The following is an 18,800-nucleotide window of genomic DNA, read 5'->3' as shown; positions in this document are numbered from 1 at the left end:
CAAAAATCAGATTCTTTCTCTTTTTACACAGCACTGGAGGAGGGCCTCCTTTAGTAGATAAAATTGAAGGCACAGTATACTGAACTTATGAACACACATAAATGCACACACACACACACACACACACGCACGCACGCACGCACGCACGCACGCACGCACGCACGCACGCACACACAATTATGAAATGCACTTCATGAGGTATATGCAGGAAACTGTTCCAAAAAGTGACACTGCCCAACATACTCTGTACATCGTATCATATTGTGACGATGCTTGCCATATCCAATGGATGTCCAGCGTAATCCGAGTTCACTGACCAACTGAAATCATGGTTGCCCACTGAAATCTGACCAAAGAAATACAAATCTAGCAGCAAACAGTCTGTATAGTTTTCTTCCTAAATTAAAACTTTGCTGATGGAAGAGTTTTTCAGTCACTGAATGTGTCATTCAGTCAATATATTTTTCCAGTTACGAAAGAAAGTCATATGTAGACCATAAGTGTATCAATATTGAAAATTGGGTGAATTTTCCCCAAGAAACAATGTGCTGAAAATGTATTGTGGGCAGCAGTCCTGACAGACACTTCTGATGTTTGATGGACATTAGAGTTGATGACTTTCTTGTGAATGATTCACTCGGTGACGCATTCTGACTTGAATTTCCTCATCCTGTGGATTAAAAACAAACAAAAAAAATTACAATGCTGCTTCTAAATCCTCTGTTTTCCCATTCTAGGAATTACTTGCGTTTTACTGACTTGCATTTTAATGACAGGACGTGTTCACAGATTGATGCCTTTCCTTTTTTTTTTTTTTTTTTTTGAATAATTTAATCCATTTCACTCTTTGACCACAGCAGAAACACAGTAAAACTCAAGTAAAATTTGAGGGAAAAGATGGATGCATGCTTCCATCTTGTGCAATGTACAACATTTCTTTTGTTGAATATTGCACTTGGAAAATTCACTGTAGCCTTTACCGGTAAGTACAATGGTTTGAGATACTACCCTTGAGTTCAGTGGTCCTAAAATTGATGAACCGTGACAAAATATTATGGTTTTGTGAAAACGCAGCAGAAACATCTCAAAACATATCTAATCCCTTCTACACAATAACAATCAAAGGATGTCTTTTAGCAAAAGGAAAAATAAAAAGGACATGCTGATGCCAAAGGTATATTTTGGCCTTGACAATATCACACTCTTCAACTTGACATAATTTCCACGGCATCACATGGGACAGCAACACATTGGGACAACTTGGATCTCCCAAAATAAAAATCACCATCTTGATAACAATTACTTCTGAATGACACAAGGTGATTTACTTTATTAGACTTCATTCTTTAATCAAGTTTGACATCATCATCATTATCATATGTTTAAAGTCATACTTGGAATCACCGAGAAAGAAAATCCTAATTGTGTGCAAATCGACAAACCGTATTTGAATTTCATTGCCGATGCTTTGAGTTGACTTGTTTGTTAGGACGTACCGTTTCAGCGGTGTCGACTGTCTCCTCTCCCTCTGTGTATTCGCCGCCAGGCATGAACGTCTCAAAGTCGGACAGAGGGCTCTCTACTGCCTCCTCATCATAATCAGTCTGGTAGTCTTCTGATAGTTCCTCTGAAAAAAATTGTTTTGTGGATCATTTAGATCGTGTTTTTACAAGGTTACAAAATGCGCTTTAAAAATGATTTAAAAATGAAACCTTCAATCAACGCATTCTTGACAGGCTCGATCCGTGACACGATCTCGGCCAAGTCAGTGAAGGAGGCATTTGGACATGTGACCACCTAGCAGACAAAAACCATATCAGCGTCTGTTCTCATACCATTTCTTTCTCAAACTAAAACCATCCACTCATCAATTTTTTTATACAATCGGTGCTCATTTTTTGCCGCACGTGAGCTGGAGTCTATTCCAGCAGACAAAACAAGTCTTCCCCTTCAAAGTAATATCTCTCTGAAGTTCTCTCTGCCATGCCCTTCTGGAAGTATTCTTCCTGATGAGATTGCTGTGGTCCACATCTTCAAAAGAAGTCTCTTGATGACTCCATTGAGCTTTGCAAAGAGGAGACATTTACGGAAAGCCAGGTCAATTTAGTCTAAGGGAGTTGCTACACAACGGCAATGTCCTTCTCAACCAAGAACTGTTGGATGGTGAAGCACTCAACCATTTGTCCTGCCACAACTTTCACCTCTTCTTCATGCGCCGACAGAAGAAAACGCAGCAGATCTCTTTGATTGATTGCGTGACTCACATCGTAGGGGGAACCTTGTAGTTACAGTACGTGTAGTGTGTTTGAACTGCATGTTGTAACTCCAGTCCTGTAACTTTTCTGACACACCTCATATCAAAAATGTGTTAATTGCGGGAGCCATTAGAACAGGATCTTGTATCATCAACAAACTTGCATGACACCAAGTTCATTAACAAACTTGCATTACAGGAAGTCAAACACACAAAATTACACCCACGTACGCATACTGCATATGCACGCGCGCACACGCATGCACAAATTGTGCTCACATGACTACTTTTGGTCTTATGGAACTCCTCCTGATGTCTGTCTTTAAGCATGCTGTCCACCACATTGCTCCGCCGCCAAACATCAAACAGTGTCTTCCCATGCTGGTATCCCACTTCCTGTGGCGGAATAAAAGATCAATATGTGATTTTCAGCCCATTGGTGAAAGATCAGTGGAGGACAAGAATACTTACAGCAATTTCATCAAACTTTCCAAACTCCAGTGTGCCATAGCGATCGATGGGAGGCCGGATGTATTCACAGTACTCACTGTCTTTAACCAACTCCAGTTGTCGGACGCAACAAACATAAGCAAGCCGCGTTTGGATCTCGGCCATATTAAGGACCTGGAGGAAGGGGTCAGGAGATTAGTGAATATCACTGTATGCAGTATACGAGAGTATAGAGCTGTGGCTCTGAAATGGGGGTACATGTACAAGGAGGCACTTCAGGGGATATTTTAAAATATATTTGTAACGTAGCATCCATGCAACAAAAGAGCTTGGTCACAGTAGTTGACTCCCTGCCACCAAGAATGACTAAGTGAAGCACAAGCTCAAGTGTCTCACTAAAAACCAAGTTCACAATGACAAGGCAATATTCGGTGTTGACATTTGGTAATGTTGTCAGTCTTGTTTTCAATTCATGAGCTGATTGTTTTTCCACCAATCTCTGATTTTGTTTCAAATCAAGTGAATGATTGATTTGAAACTTTGTGCGAACAAATCTGTACTACGATCCCAAAAGAAGGCACTTTATATTGATTACTATTTTGATGTGCACAAATATTTATTTGCGATTAAGTTCATACTTGCTTTCTTTTTTAGTTACCGGTTATTGTCAGGGAATTCCCCCGAACATCTTGAACTTTGAATGAAAAGACTCGACTCAACTCAGGAACAGATTGTCTTTTGCTGATCAGCAAAGGGGGCGAAGTTCCTCGAAGGCAACACAAGTCGTGTTTCCTCTCAGATGGAAACCCCACCTTCGCACCCTCGCTGACCACTTTTTATTCACAGGATATGCAAAATACAAGTAACATATCAGAAAACCATTCCTCCTCATTTGCATGTCGCGCTTCCCAGCCCAGCCCACCGATATGCCCCTCCATCAGTGGACACCTGGAGGCTAAAACATCTTCTTGTGCAAACAATGGATACCTTGTTAATACAATGGGTAGATTTCGCATGAAATGAGACACTGTAACAAACTGGAGGACATCTGGTCATGCTGCCCTCCCGAAGTTGAACCTTCCTGCCTGTCTTATCAGTTAATGAAGCCCTGGCTTCCTTTAGCTCAAGTTGGCCCTTTTTCTGTGTGCTCCATCGTGTACAAATTGTGAGAACATCGCGTTTGAGGTCAATTAACCATATACTGAAATGAAACTTTAAAACATGATAATATTAAGTTTGTCTTTCTCCATCATTGGTACATCTTTTTTTTTCCGTCTTCAAATAGTTCTATAGAAGCCACTACAAATGGAGTTAAAAAAAAAAAAAAAGACACCTGTGGGCACGCACCTTCAGTTTTTTTTTTGTGCAAAAATGCTTCCCATTGGTTAAGAGGTACTTGGTGAATATTTGACCAGGGTTACATCATTGAAAAAAGGTTGAAAACCAATGGTAATACAGCATATGGAATATACTATATTGTTTTGCGTCCACACACCTCCTCAATGGATTTGAAACAAACCAAACAAAGCACCCTTATGAAGGTCATTTGAATACTATAATACAGTAATGATTCACATACCTTGACTTTCTCAGCTAGAGGGTTGAATCGTTTCCAGAGAAGCCACCACCCATTCAGGGAATCACCATAATTGGTCAAGTTGGTTTCATTTCGGCTTCCAACATCTACAGCAATCACAACTTTGGCACCCATGGAGCGAGCCACGTCAGCTGCAAAGAAAGAAAAGACAAAGGACGCTTTTGGAAATTCATTGATTTGGGATGGACAGAAAAGTCAAATCTAAAAAATGAAGGGCATGAAACAATAATAAAAGAAATGGTAATGTCTTGTCCAGGGATACCAAGACAACAAGTATTAAAAAAACGATGAGATTTATTTGAGAAAGAAAAAAAAACATGGAGAGACACCATTCACAGATCTGTCAAGGGAGCCTCCCCCCAATCCCCTGCCCCGTGTCTTGCGCTCTCTTTTGATCTCATTTTCTTCTCTTTGGGAGGGGTTAAGGTCAGCACAATCAGCATTTTGAGCAGCTACACAGAATGCAGTCTAGTGCATGAGCAGGCAACTTTGCCTATCTGCAAAATAACTGGTCAGCATTCAATGGTACGAACAGTTACTTACATTTTAGCACTGTTAGATGTCAAATTCCCATTACAGTAATATAGCTCCAATAAAAATTCATCCATCCATCCGTCCATCCATTTTCCGATCCGCTTATCCTCACAAGGGTCGCGGGGGCTGCTGTAGCCCAGTGTTTTTCAACCTTTTTTGAGCCACGGCACGTTTTTTACATTGGAAAAACTTTGCAGCACGCCACTAACCAAAAATGTTCTAAAATGACACTCTGAACAGTATATTTAATTAAAATATAATTTCTCTGTTTATTTATACTCAATCAGTGTGAAACCTGGGCCTGTTTAGATGAACACAAAACCAATATCCTGGCAGGAATAGAAGAAAGACACAAACGAAGCTCTTCTTCAACAGCTCTCAGTCTCTCTCTGTTTTTAGTTTTGACAGAAGTTAGGCTTGAAAAGCTCAGTTCACACAGATATGTTGTGGAAAATGGGAGTAATGTCAGAACAGCTTTGTTGGCCAGAATGGGGAGCTGAACTCCTTGGCAGCAGTCAACCAAAAACTGTCCAAAGGAAGATCAGCAAATCTTAGTTTTAAACCCCGGTCCTGTTTCAGTTCAGTTAGTTCCTCCTGCTCTTGTAAAGTCATGTCCTTTCCAACAACTGATGCTGAGCTGTATGGGTCCCTAACCCAGTGAAAGCCCAACAACTGATGCTGAGCTGTATGGGTCCCTAACCTAATTCAGTGGAGGCTGAAGAGAAATAAAATGACAACTTCTCCTCAAGACTTTTCAAATGTTTACATATTACCTTACACAGTGCAGCAGTGGGACTTTGCCGTTTCTCTGTGAGTGGGAACATCTCCAAGATGGCACATTGCACATGTTGTTGCCAGAGGTGGACCTTTAAACGGAATCCATTTACTTTATCTGTGCTTGTAAGCAGGTTTTCATTTCGGCCCTGCATCCTTGTGTTCAGTTCATTCAGATGATGAAATATATCAGCCAGGTATGCCATCTTTGCGCACCACTCATCACTTGAAAACAGATTTGAGTAATCAGACCGCTCATTTGTCAGAAACATTTTAAGTTCCTCTCGCAGCTCATACACACGGGTCAGCACCTTACCGCGCGACAACCATCGGATCTCCGTATGGAGCAATAAGGCCTTATGCTGCGCTCCCATTTCCTCACACAGAGATGCGAATATACGGCTTTTCAGAGGTCGTGTCTTTACAAAGTTCACTATGCGCACCACATCGTCCATCACAGGAACCAGTTCTGCTGGTAAAGTCTTAGCAACGAGGGCCTCACGGTGCAAAAAACAGTGCGTAACAATCAGGTCTGGGTTTCTTTCCTTCACTCTGCTCACAAAGCCTTTGGTGCGCCCGACCATGGCTGCAGCTCCGTCAGTGCAAACACTTGTGCAGTTTTGCCACGTAAGTCCTCCCTGGTCCAGATATTGTGATGTGTCCCGAAAAATTTCTTCTCCAGTTGTTTTTTCTGGCAGTGCCTTGCAAAATAGGAAGTTTTCTCTAATGGCATCTCCATCCACAAAACGGACATTAGCCAAGAGATGAGAATGTCCACTAATATCCGTAGACTCGTCAACTTGCAACGCAAATTTCCTACTGATGCGTATCTTCTCCAAAACATGGCTTTCTATGTCTGTAGACATGTCATCAATACGTCTGGCAATTGTGTTATCAGAGAGCTGGACTTTAGCTATCTCTTTAACTGCGTCGGGGCGGAGCATCTTGTTGACAATGGCTATACAGGCATGTAGTATTAATGTCTCTGCCACAGTGTGCGGCTTTTTTGATTTAGCAACGAGTTCGGCTACTAGGTAACTAGCTTTCAGCGCTTCCTCATTTACTTTTGTGGTTTTTCTCATCAAGGTTGCCTGTTTCTCTTTATTTACACACAGGCGAACAAAATAGTCTGTTGGCTTGTTTTGAAGCGACGGGTGTTTCGTTTGGAGATGGCGTTTAAGCTTATTCAGCACCATGGCGCTGTTGGATAGCTTCTCGCCACACACCAGGCATAATGGAGTAGGTGTCGTCTCATCCCCGGTGAAAGTAAATCCATACGAAAGATAGCTTTCACTATAGTGCTTTGAGCTCTCCATCTTTGCTTTCTTTCTCCCACCACTCACACTAGGGCCTTCATCCGGGTCAGAATCTTGTACAGAGTCCAATTCGGAGTTTGCAGTTGTCCTTTTTAAAAAGTTATCCATGACTGTCACCACGACCTCTCACGCGCATCATTAAGTCTCTCGGAGGAACGAGGCAATCAGCTACGTGTTGCCACACGGACGAATGTTAAATTACCCGCCCAGTCTTTACAGCACGGACACCGGACAATAACATACTATTTGCAGAAAATGATTAATCAATGTTTTATAAAATTTTTAATTTTTAAAAAGTGACATTGGATAATTTCTCACGGCACACCTGACGATCTCTCACGGCACACTAGTGTGCCGCGGCACAGTGGGTGAAAATCACTGCTGTAGCCTATCCCAGCCGTCTTCGGACAGTAGGAAGCGGACACCCTGAACCGGTGGCCAGCCAATCGCAGGGCACACAGAGACGAACAACCATCCATGCTCACACTCACATCTAGGGACAATTTGGAGTGTTCAATCACCTTGCCGTGCATGTTTTTGTTATGTGGGAGGAAACCGGAGTACCCGGAGAAAACTCACGCAGGCCCGGGGAGAACATGCAAACTCCACACAGGGAGGCCCCAGCCGGAATCGAACCCTGTACCTCCACCCCCCCCAATAAAAAAATTAAAAAAAAAAAAAAGAATTTTCCTTGTTGTCATGTCCTGTGTTTGTTTTGTTCCCGATGGACTTGAAGGGCGTTTCCCTCCAGCAGGCGCACCTTTTCCTTGTTATTAATCAACGCCTTGCCCAGTATTTAAGGACTGCTAAATTGTCTAGTATCTTGTCAGATTATTGACCTTGCTCGCTGCCTCAAGTGTTATTTCCGAGACCTTTTTGCTCATGTTCCGAGACACTCTTATCCATTTAGATTCCGGTTTTTAAAGCACTTAAAGGAAGAACACATGACAAACAAAAATAAATAAATGAAATAACAAAAACACACAAATACTAACATTGGGAAAATTCTACCCGTAAAATACTGTATGTTACATTGAAAATCACCTGAACGCATGCCTCATGAAAAAAAAAAAACACAGATGGGAGCAGCCTGAAGCTACCCAAGGACCCACGTAACTCAGACAGCAGCAACAGCCCAACTCGGGAACGACCTCCAAGCGGTGTTGGGTGTGCCTTCGGGCTACGAACAGTTCCCAGTCAACAGCAGACAACTGGGTCTGCAGGTACCCGGGTCGCTGCGGCTTTAGGAGCCGCTTTGGGACCCAGTGGGAGTTGCTCAACAGCAACAGCAGCAACACAATGAAAATCATATGACAACAATTGTGTGGGTGAGTTCTCGGGTTACAAGCAGACAGGTGGAACCAGGTTAATCAGGTGCAACTGCTGGTGTCGCCAAAAGCGAAACCTTTTACTAATTGGACAAAATTTAGGGTGTTGTTATCCTATTTCTGATTGGTCTTACCAGGCAGATTGTTGATGTAACCTCCATCCATCAGAAGGTGTCCATCTTTGGGATCACAAAGAGGAGGGAGGTAACCAGACAGTGACATGCTGGCACGGACATAGCGCCACAGTGAACCTGCCCGGAAAAGTTTAAATATTGAAAATAAATGGAAGCAGTTCAAACATTCTGGATTTCAATTTTCAGTTCATGCAACATCAACATTGTCACTTCATGCCATACTTATTTTTTGGGGAGCAAGTGGAGGAGGTGTGGGGTGTGGGGTTATAATTAGAAATTTAGACTGACCATCAGTGTGAACTCTCATGGAGGAAGCTGTGATATCCGTTGTAATGTTGAAGTACGGTAGCCACAAGTCCTGGAAATTGACAAGTGATCAAAGCTGTTTTTGTTAAATTATCCCGTATTTTAGCAGGTTACAAATGTCAACAAATGTCACAATACCTCTATTTGTTTGCCTTTAAAAACAGAGCTAATGCCAGAGTTAAAAGAAGCCCCAGAAAACATAGATGTGACAGGGTAGGTTAGATCCACAATCTTCTTAAAGAGCGATGTCATATCCTGAAAAAAGAATGAAAATGCAGCAAAACTGAAATGATTTGCATTGAACAGTAGTATGTGAGCAACAAGAATAACATAATTGTGATTCTGAGACATTTGATTGTTTCCTCATGAACCTACCATAGCCCATTCACGAGCCCTAACCCTCATTCGACTGTTGCTTTTCTCCTCTGCATACAGTGCTCCCATGAAGGACCCGATGGAGGTACCACCGACAATGTCCACAGGGATCCCTGCCTCATTCAGTGCCCGAATAATACCAACCTGGGAGCAACCCCTGAAAAGGACACCACATATGAAGTAAGCATAATCATGGAGGGCACAGATCGCCTCCGAGGTGTGACTATGATATATTTCTCAGATAGCTTTTAAATTAAGTAAACGTTTGAAGAAATTACAAGTCTGGACAAAAATGTAACCACAGACAATAAAAATGCAACAAATTGGACGCAATGGATACAGAACCATCCGCCATTGTGCTCAACATTCAGCCCCACGCCCAGGCCGGGCTCCCGCTCCAACTTAGCGTCTTAACTAGAACACGTGAAGCTCTCTAAACAAAGGCAACAGCTCAAAGATCGGGATATATACAAAAAAACATAAGCCAATTTAAAAAAAAATAAAATAAAAAAAAAAACTTCTTGATTAAGGGCGCCAAATATACTGTAATACTACTGGTAAAATGTTAATTATACAACAGATTTGTTTGCCTTGTACTGAAAGGCGCAGGCGACCCGGTGGTCCAGTGGCTAGTGCGTCGACCTCACAGTGCAGAGGTATCGGGTTCAAATCCAGGTCAGGCCTCCCTGTGTGGAGTTTGCATGTTCTCCCGGGGCCTGCGTGGGTTTCCTCCGGGTACTCCGGTTTCCTCCCACATTCCAAAACCATGCATAGCAGGCTGATTGAACACTCAAAATTGTCCCTTGGTGGGAGTGTGAGCGTGGATGGTTGTTCGTCTCTGTGTGCCCTGCGATTGGCTGGCAACCGTTTCGGAGTGTCCCCCGCCTGCTGCCCGAAGACAGCTAGGATAGGCTCCAGCATCTCCCGCGACCCTTATGAGGATAAGCGGATCGGAAAATTTAGATGGATAAACATATTCTCTTTAACTCATCAATCATCCGTCATATGAAATGTTGGGTATGTTTTTGAGCGCATCAACTGGCATTCTAAAAGTCCACAACTTTTTGGTCAATCGCGATGGTTGCGCTGTCAGACTACCAGATAAATATCATTCTGTGTCTTGGACTGAGCGAGATGTCACACGACAAGACCCTGGCTAATTACTTCAATGACATCGGGTCTTTTAATCAGCAATAAGCTTTTCAGTTAGCAAACATAGCTTGAGTTTTAAAATGTTACGTTTACTTTCTAATGCTTCCCCTTTTGTTCAAGTCACTGTTTAAATACTGTATACCACAGGGGTGCCCACTACGTCGATCGCGATCGACCGGTAGCTGACGGAAGGGTCCCAAGTTGATCACCAGGGGTGTAGAGGACAAAAAAAACCCCAAACATTTGTGTATCTCTGTGAATGTTAGTCATATACTTTTTGTGTAAATGCACACTGCACCTTAATCATCTTATCAGTGTCACTTTCACAAAAATCATTACAATATAAATAACTAAATAAAGCTGGTCACCTTTAACCTACGGTGGTGCGTGACCTGTGTCACCGGAAGTTGTTAGCGCTCAGCAGTCTGCAATTGCAGCAGGCGATCAGAGCTGTTGCGATACAGCTTTTATTATTACAGTAATCCCTCGTTTATCGTGGTTAATAGGGACCAAAACCACCCGCGAGAAACGAAAATCCGCGATGTAGCAACCAATTAACATAAACAGGTAAAAAAAAAAAAAAAAAAATTTAAAGTCCGGAAACGGTCCGCGAGAAGCTGTAAAACAACAGCGAGTCACATAGAGCAACATATACAGTACTGTACTCCATGTATATTAAAAAAATAAATAAATAAAATAAATAAATAAAACTTTTTTTTTTTTTTTATGTTTGAAAAAATCCGCTATGCACTGAACCCGCAATAAACGAACCGCGAAGTAGCGAGGGATCACTGTATTATTATTTATTATTATCATCAGTCAAAGTTCGTTTCGTGTACATTTCACCAATGTCACTTACAAAGAATGGCAATCTGGTCAATCCGCCTACTGTGTCACGGTGTGCGAGAGCTACGATAGGTAACAGGCTGTAAAAGTGTGTCGTATGCATCTGCGATCAGGTCTCCCACAAAGGTAGGCAGGAAATCCTTTCCACAAACTCATTAACGCTTGTGTTTACTTTATGCTTCTGTTTCGTTCATCTTAGGGGCCGTTATGGCTGTTGCTCATCATGGCATGCGTGTGCAAGTGCGTGCATAAGCGCGCGTGCAGGGTAACGTGTCGATCGTGGCAGGTTGGTTGATCGAAAAGTAGATCTTAAAAAAAAAAAAAAGGGCACCCCTGGTGTATACCACATTGTGACTGTGTGCGCCACGTCCAGTCTCTCGTCATAAGTAGGACGGCACTGTCTTCCTATTGGTCAATGCCGAAGAACCAATCAAAGGACAACGGAGAATATGTCACATTATGCAGCAAGACGAACAAAACTTCTGACATGCCAGAATCGTCGTCATGGTCCTGAAATGTCCCAGATGCCTCACGACCAATTATTGAGTACATCACACTACATGGGCTACGACGTGTCAAGACAACTCAAAATCGGCTACGAGAAACTACGTTAGTCTGCTGCATGCCTGTTGGCCCAAAATCAGACTCCATTTGTGTAGACTGACGTCAGCATAACTCTGCCTATGTTATAAATGGAGTGTTTGCAATTGGATTATCTTAAAGGCACAGTACCTAGCACCTCCTCCACCAAGCACAACAGCAATGCTATTTCCTGTTAGAATCCTGGCCAGGCGGGAGAAGTCCGAGTGACGATCTGGACACTTTTCAAACACACGCTGATACAGCTCTCTCTGGTCACAAAGCAAAGAGATAACACTCAGAAACGATTCATGCTCACACTGAGAGATGAAGCACCGGAAGTGCCGCAAATCCATTTCTCAAAAAATATAAATTTGAAAAGTGTCAACTAGTCTAGTGAACAGAAGAGTTAATTGACAAGTCCTTGTGCCAGTGTTGGTGTGAACTTGAAGTACCAATTTAGGCAAACTCCTCCTGGAGAAAACTCTGCGAGGACAGGACAGGTGATGGTGTCTGGAGATCCAGCTTCGCATGTTCAGCCACTCAGCAGTCCCTTTGGGTGGGGGCCCATCCTCCCTGTGCAGCAACACCAGTTGCTTCTGGGCTCGAACAGCACTACTCTCCAACATTTGCTCCAACTACAGGGTGACAAGCAGTGAAAATAGATTCTCATGTACTGTAGGTATGTAATTCATTCATTGCTGGAGTACTTTCTTTCATTTACTTTTTTTTTTGGAGGGGGGAGCTCTTTTTTGTGGAAAATGGTGGTACAGTATCGCCCCACTTCGTGAAGAATTTCTGTGATTTAAAAATAATAATACATAGATTCATATCTATAGACATATTTTTCTCAGATTTTCAAATCATTGTATTCTGTTTTTAATTGTGTCGAACACAACATCCCAATTTCATCGGAATGGGTGTGTACATGGGTGATTCTCAGAAAGTGTGGTCCACCAGGATGGGCAAACGCTGACTTTTGTGAGTATATATAGTTGTGTGTGGAAACAATACGGCCATTTCCTACAGTATTCGTGACTTGACAACAAAATGCATGTAAAATGTAAATACAACACAATACCCTTTAATCAAGTCCCAAGCGGTCTATAAAGTGTGTGTGTGTGTGTGTGTGTGTGTGTGTGTGTGTGTGTGTGTGTGTGTGTGTGTGTGTGTGTGTGTGTGTGTGTGTGCGTGCGCACGCGCGTGCACATACAATTGTAATGAAAGTCAATTATTTGCAGATTCGCGAGCCGGTCGGTTTCTATTCAATGTCCAACCTACATATTTGTGTTTTACTTTATTTCAAATGATTTTATTAGAATATTTAATTATTTATTTGTATTTTACTTTATTGGTAGATATGATGTAGTTAAGAAGCTAGACAAATGAGACAAAAAAAAAAAAAACAACAACAAAGGTCACCTTCACAGTGCATATTGAAAACCTTATTCAAGGCTTGTACTGTGAAAAAGTTTTTTTTTTTTTTTTTGAATGAGGATAATCAAACTAAAATGTGAGGGGTGCCTGGCGTTCAAGGTCAAAACAGAATAAGATTTAAATATTGAATTCTGTCTAGGTGACGACAGACCATCAACTGCAAAGGGAAATACAGCAGCAGAAATAGCTGCAGGTTGTTTTTTTTCAATTCAAGGGAAAAAAAACAAGGTCAATCATGTCTAGCAGTCAAGTCCAGCCCAGGGGCCAATTATGGCCTGTTTTCAAATTTCCACTCGCCTGCAGTCTATGGATTAAGATTAATAATGTGTAGCCCATCAATACTGTTGACCACAGTTGAAGACATACATGTACAAAAAAGTTATTACCGGTAGATATTTCACCAGAAGACTGCAGCAGACCAGTGGTTATGCTCTAGGGTGCGTTCTGAAAAATTCTCAAAGCGCAATCTGTGTCTCCAAGCACACACTTCTCAGAGTTGTGTTGAATTATTGTTGAATTTCTGAACACACCCCTCGAGAAGTGATCTTTATGTGATCCTTTCCAGCCCTATAACGGAGAGTGTAGCGGAGAAAAGGAAAATTGACAGAGCGGGCCATCGCTTTCAAGTAGAAATGGACATATTTTTTAATTGAAATATGAAATAAAGGTTTGCCTAATATGCCAAGAGACTGTAGCTGTTCAAGAAATCCAATGCCAGGTCAAGTCATTCAATATCAAGAGCCTCTATCAGACGAAACATGCAAACTACCACAAGTTGACGGGGAACGGACGGCGTGAAAAATTAAAGCAACTCGAGGTTGAATGGTCAGCCCCCCCACACATTTTCACCTCAGCAAATCTGGACCCTCTTTGGTAAAAGTTTGGGCACCCTTGATGTACATAATTAAAAAAAAAAACATGTACAACAGACCTCTCCCACTGTTGGCTCCTGTTCGCCAAGTCCCACAATAATGATGCAATCAGCTTGGCGGATGCAGCGCTGCGTCCAAGGAGTAAGGCCCGAGTCAGATTGATAAAGGACGATGCGGTGGATGTCTTCCTGCTGGCCGAGCCAGCTGGACAGACGGTACTCATGGACACTTTCAAGGGAAGGAACAAAATTCAAATTTACTGCATGCACGATGATGCAATCTATTGTCTATCAGATGTGATTATTGGTTGATTTAAAATTTATGACACAATTCCATGTGTATTGCATTTCTACAGTTAGTTCGGTGCTACTGTCTTAAACTGGGCTATTTGAACCAAGGCAAACATGATCGATTTTTTTCTCCCCGATTTTTTTCTCCCCTCCGTCTCCTGTCTCTTTTTTTTTCAGCATTTGGCCGTCAGCCCATTAAGGGGTGTCATCACTCCAATTTATAATGCTGCATTTTTTATACGCTATCTACTGTGGGAGGTGCCCATAAAAATAACTGTCCAGCGATCACAATAATCATGACACATGTACACTGCGTGTGCAATGTGCCACACAGTCGCTGAGCAAGCCATGGATGTATTTTTTATATATTTTTACTCTGAACTGTTAGTCATTCATTTCTATTGTCCTTGTGGTGGTTTTTATGAGTAGCTAGCCAGAGAGGAGATCAAGCCTCGAGCTAGTTATTTATTGACGATAACCTCGTAGCACACTAGAAATAAACAAAAAAAAAAAAAAACAACCTCAGGGCTCTCAATCATGGATGAGTACAATGTAAGTCAAGGTTAATGCGGTCATTCTACTGGCCAGTAATTTATGATTACTGCCACCTTGGACAATTGAAATAAACAGAATGCAGCATACCAACCTCAGCCCTCTCAATCATGGATAAGCACAATGTACGTCAAGGTTAATGCGGTCATTCTACTGGCCAGTAATGCATGATTACAGCCACTTTGTGCAATTGAAATAAACAGAATGCAGCATGGTTTAATTTGGGTGACAGCAAACCTAAACAGACTGAAGTTACAGTTCTCTTTTGTACCTGTCCAAAGCAGCAGAGCCCAGGCGTTGTTTAATGATGTCACTTGTCAGGAGTAATGTAGGCCCTACGGAAAACAAGGATAGATAATACGAGTTTAAAACTGCAGCTATGCAGCATCCATTTCCTCAGCGTGTGGATGTTGCAGTTGCAGCAGTGTGAGCAGGGATGCCCAGATTTCAGAATAGAAATATGAATATGCTGTATTTTGTTTTGTTTGTTAATTGAAAATATGTACAGAACTTTAATCAAACATTTTCTTTTCATGATAGAGATAAACTGTTTCCTATGCCTCATTTTCTTACATATTGAAATGAATTGTAGCTTTTTTTAAATTCTTGGACTTGAACTATTGCTGTACCTTTCTAGGTTTTATCGACTATGGCAGGGGTGGCCAACCCGCGGCTCGCGAGCCGCATGTGGCTCTTTGGCTGGTTCAATGCGGCTCCCGGGCTCTCACACGACAAGCGTCGAAAACGCCTCAGCAGCGGCGATGCCATTCAAACAAGGCGCCAACTTCACAGAGCGTACTCCGTCAGCCTATCATCAATCCCGTTATTGATTGACATAGAAAGCAACCAATCAGATGACTGCATCACCGCTCATGCGCAAACAACGGCGCTAAGCGCTAAGCTAGTCAGCCTATCATCAATCCCGTTACTTGATTAACATAGAGGGCAACCAATCAGATGACTGCATCACCGCCCATGCACAAACAACGGCGCTAAGTGCTAAGCTAGTCAGCGAATTAACTCTGATTTTAAGGCAGGGGTGCCCAATACGTCGATCAGAATCGACCGGGAGCCAGCGAACTGGTCCCAAGTCGACCGCATGGGGTGGGAGGAGGAAATGCGTGGGGAAAAAGGTTTGTATTTTGAGCTTTCATTCATTTTCGGCCCGTTCCGACTGTTGCTCATCGTGTTGTGCGTGCATATGTGCGCGAGTGCACTGGTGGGCACCCGCGTAAGTGCGTGCGTGCGAGTGCGCGCACGCGTGTGTGTGTGTGTGTGTGCGCGCGCGCGCGCGCTTGCACGTGCGCGATCGGGTCGTTCGTGAGAAGTTGGTCGCTTCAAAAGTCGATCTTTGGCCAAAAAAGTGTGTGTGTGTGTGTGTGCGTGTGTGTGTGTGTGCGTGTGCACGCCCGTCTGCGAGGAAGGGTATGATGTGGCTCTTTGCAGTAACTCAATAAAAAAATTGGCTCTTCGTCTCTGACTGGTTGGCCACCCCTGGACTATGGGGATGTTTTAAACACTGATATATGTCAATAATGTCTACAATGGGATGGCCTGACTTGGAAAAACTGTGTAATTTGAGATCACAATGCAAAAAGCGCAATTGCAGTGGCCCCAAAAGTCATTACGGCCACTCTTGTTCCATCCTGTGTTGCATTACCAATTATCTTTGTGATGTCATTGGGAAAATGTATTCAAAGACCAAAATCTAAAAATCCACTGGGGTAAATTAGGCTACCTTATTTTCCGCACTATAAGCTTCGGAGTATAAGGATCTCTTCCAATTAATGGCCTATTTTCATATATAGGGTGCACCGCATTATAGGGCATAGAATAGAAGCTTCAACAGTGTCTGTGGTTACGTTATGGATCCACTAGATGGAGCTATGCTAAAATGAATACAATACAATACAACACAGCTTGATTTAGATAGTTTTCACAACCGCTGCAGCTGTAATAAAGCACTTTACAGAGCATTTAAAATACTAGAAATCAAGAAATCAGAATATTGATCCACACATAAGGCACATCGGATTATAAAGTGCACTTTCGGGTTTTGAGAAAATTGAATGCTGTTAGGTGCACCCGATGCAGTGCGGAAAATACGGTATATTTGGGATTTTTTTTTTTTTATGATACTCATAAAATGGGGGAAAAGCAAAAACGTGTATGTAATTAATGAGTTTTGTTCAACACTGTCTTATGTGTACAGTAAGTGATGTTTAGCAATGGCTTCAGAAGAAAAAAAAGAACACATGGATGAACGTACCGATACCACTAAGTGCATGCTGCAGCTCCAAGGTAAAGGCCATGAGAGGAATCTCATCAAACACAGGGAGAATGGCCACAGTGGACAGGTTGGAGGCAGGATTCCCAGCATCCCACTTACTGTTTGGAGTGTGGAGGGGAAGACTTCTACCTACAAGTCAAAACAGGATTGATCTTATGGAAAGTGAAAAAAAAAAAAATCACATTAAAATAATCTTCAGCATTTTACGCCATTAATTATTTTAACCTAAGCCATACAATCAGTTGTTTTCTGGGCAATGCCATTGTTGTGTCTTGAAATGACGAGGCACACACACGCGTTTTCTATTATGTATTCGACCGTCGAGTTCCGCCATTAACAACGTGGGGAAGCGACTGAGACATTCAAGGTAACATTTCACACATGCGCAGTCGGTGGCAATACAAAGTACGGGAAGTCAATGCGTCCAAACAACTTACAAATAAGTATGGTGGTTAATACACCACATTACCTCCCCCCTTAGTTTAAAGGTACACAACATATTCACATTTCCTTATTCATCATACTGCAAAACATTTCTTCAATAATAAACAAACTCAATTTGAACATCTTTCAAATTACGACATCACAATCAATCCCTGTAACATAAAGGGCGTTGTGCTTTACGTACTGAACGTCTCAAAACTACTGTCTCTGGCACAAGTGGCTCAGGTGCAAAAGCTGGTGATGCAGGAATTGTGGACTCAGGTTCGTCAAAGTCTTTCTGGTGCAAAAGCTGGTGATGCAGGAATTGTGGACTCCGGTTCGTCAAAGTCTTTCTCCTGCTCAGCTGACTGAGTCGCACTTTCAGGTCCAGGATCTAAAATGTCAGGTGGGTATCGAAGACGCAGCTGGTCTCCATGGCACCTGTATACCTGATCAGTCTCACCTTGCACATGGTATGACACTGGTCCAGTCCGTTGTGTCATTACTCCAGGGATCCATTTGGGATGCTCTCCTGCTGTGTTGCGTAGATAGACGGGGTCATCCACATCAAACTGTCTTTCGGCAGCCTGACGATCATGTTCCTCCTTCTGCTGATACTGTCTCCTCCTCACCGTCTCAGAGATGCTCGGTTTAAGGAAATCCAGCCGTGTTCGTACGTGTCTCTTTAAGAACAAGTCTGCTGGTGACTCTCCAGTTGTACTATTTGGTGTTGTGCGATAACGCAGCAAGAAGTGTGAAATCTTATCCTCAACACTCAGAATCTCTCTTGCAAGCTTCTTCATGCCTGCCTTGAAGGTCGCAATGCATCTCTCAGCGAGTCCATTCGTAGCAGGATGTTTCGGTGCCCCAGTCGTGTGCAAGATTCCATTCCTTTTCATGAAGAGTTGGAACTCATCCGACATGAAGGTTGTGGCGTTGTCAGTGACGATTTGTTCTGGTACTCCTTGTGCTGCAAACAGTCTTTTAAGCCTTGTGATGGTGGCTGCTGAGGTTATCTGTGACATTTTGAAGACCTCTAGCCACTTGGAGTACGCATCGACCACTATCATAAACATGTGACTCATGAATGGGCCTGCAAAATCAATGTGAATCCTTCTCCACACCCCTCCAGGAAACTCCCATGGATGCAGTGGAACATGGCGTGGCATGCGTTGTTCTAGCTGGCATGTCTCACACTGTCTGCAGACCTTCTCGATGTCCATGTCAATATTTGGCCACCAGACATATTGTCGTGCAATTGTCTTCATTTTTACGATACCAGGGTGTCCGT

The 18,800-nt window shown here is 42.6% G+C and overlaps 1 protein-coding gene across 1 annotated transcript in view; it reads right to left on the bottom strand.

Annotated features, from left to right (window-relative positions):
* pnpla7b (patatin-like phospholipase domain containing 7b) overlaps positions 1-18,800 on the bottom strand; it is a 55,569-nt gene continuing 36,769 nt past the window's right edge. Inside the window, exons 20-34 of the mRNA XM_019860962.1 lie at positions 17,066-17,215; positions 15,068-15,131; positions 14,014-14,182; positions 12,101-12,283; positions 11,799-11,917; positions 9,069-9,225; positions 8,832-8,948; positions 8,676-8,745; positions 8,388-8,504; positions 4,284-4,432; positions 2,726-2,878; positions 2,534-2,650; positions 1,713-1,797; positions 1,497-1,627; positions 1-670 (exon numbers count right to left, since the gene is read on the bottom strand). Coding sequence (XP_019716521.1) covers positions 605-670; positions 1,497-1,627; positions 1,713-1,797; positions 2,534-2,650; positions 2,726-2,878; positions 4,284-4,432; positions 8,388-8,504; positions 8,676-8,745; positions 8,832-8,948; positions 9,069-9,225; positions 11,799-11,917; positions 12,101-12,283; positions 14,014-14,182; positions 15,068-15,131; positions 17,066-17,215 — 1,847 coding nt within the window. The 3' untranslated portion in view covers positions 1-604. The remainder of the gene's footprint in view (positions 671-1,496; positions 1,628-1,712; positions 1,798-2,533; positions 2,651-2,725; positions 2,879-4,283; positions 4,433-8,387; positions 8,505-8,675; positions 8,746-8,831; positions 8,949-9,068; positions 9,226-11,798; positions 11,918-12,100; positions 12,284-14,013; positions 14,183-15,067; positions 15,132-17,065; positions 17,216-18,800) is intronic.

This window comes from Hippocampus comes, unplaced genomic scaffold, assembly GCF_001891065.2.
Source record: "Hippocampus comes isolate QL1 unplaced genomic scaffold, H_comes_QL1_v1.1 scaffold130, whole genome shotgun sequence".
NCBI lineage: Eukaryota > Metazoa > Chordata > Actinopteri > Syngnathiformes > Syngnathidae > Hippocampus > Hippocampus comes.
Note: the sequence above shows the minus strand (reverse complement) of the source record. Positions and strands in the feature narration are given on the sequence as shown.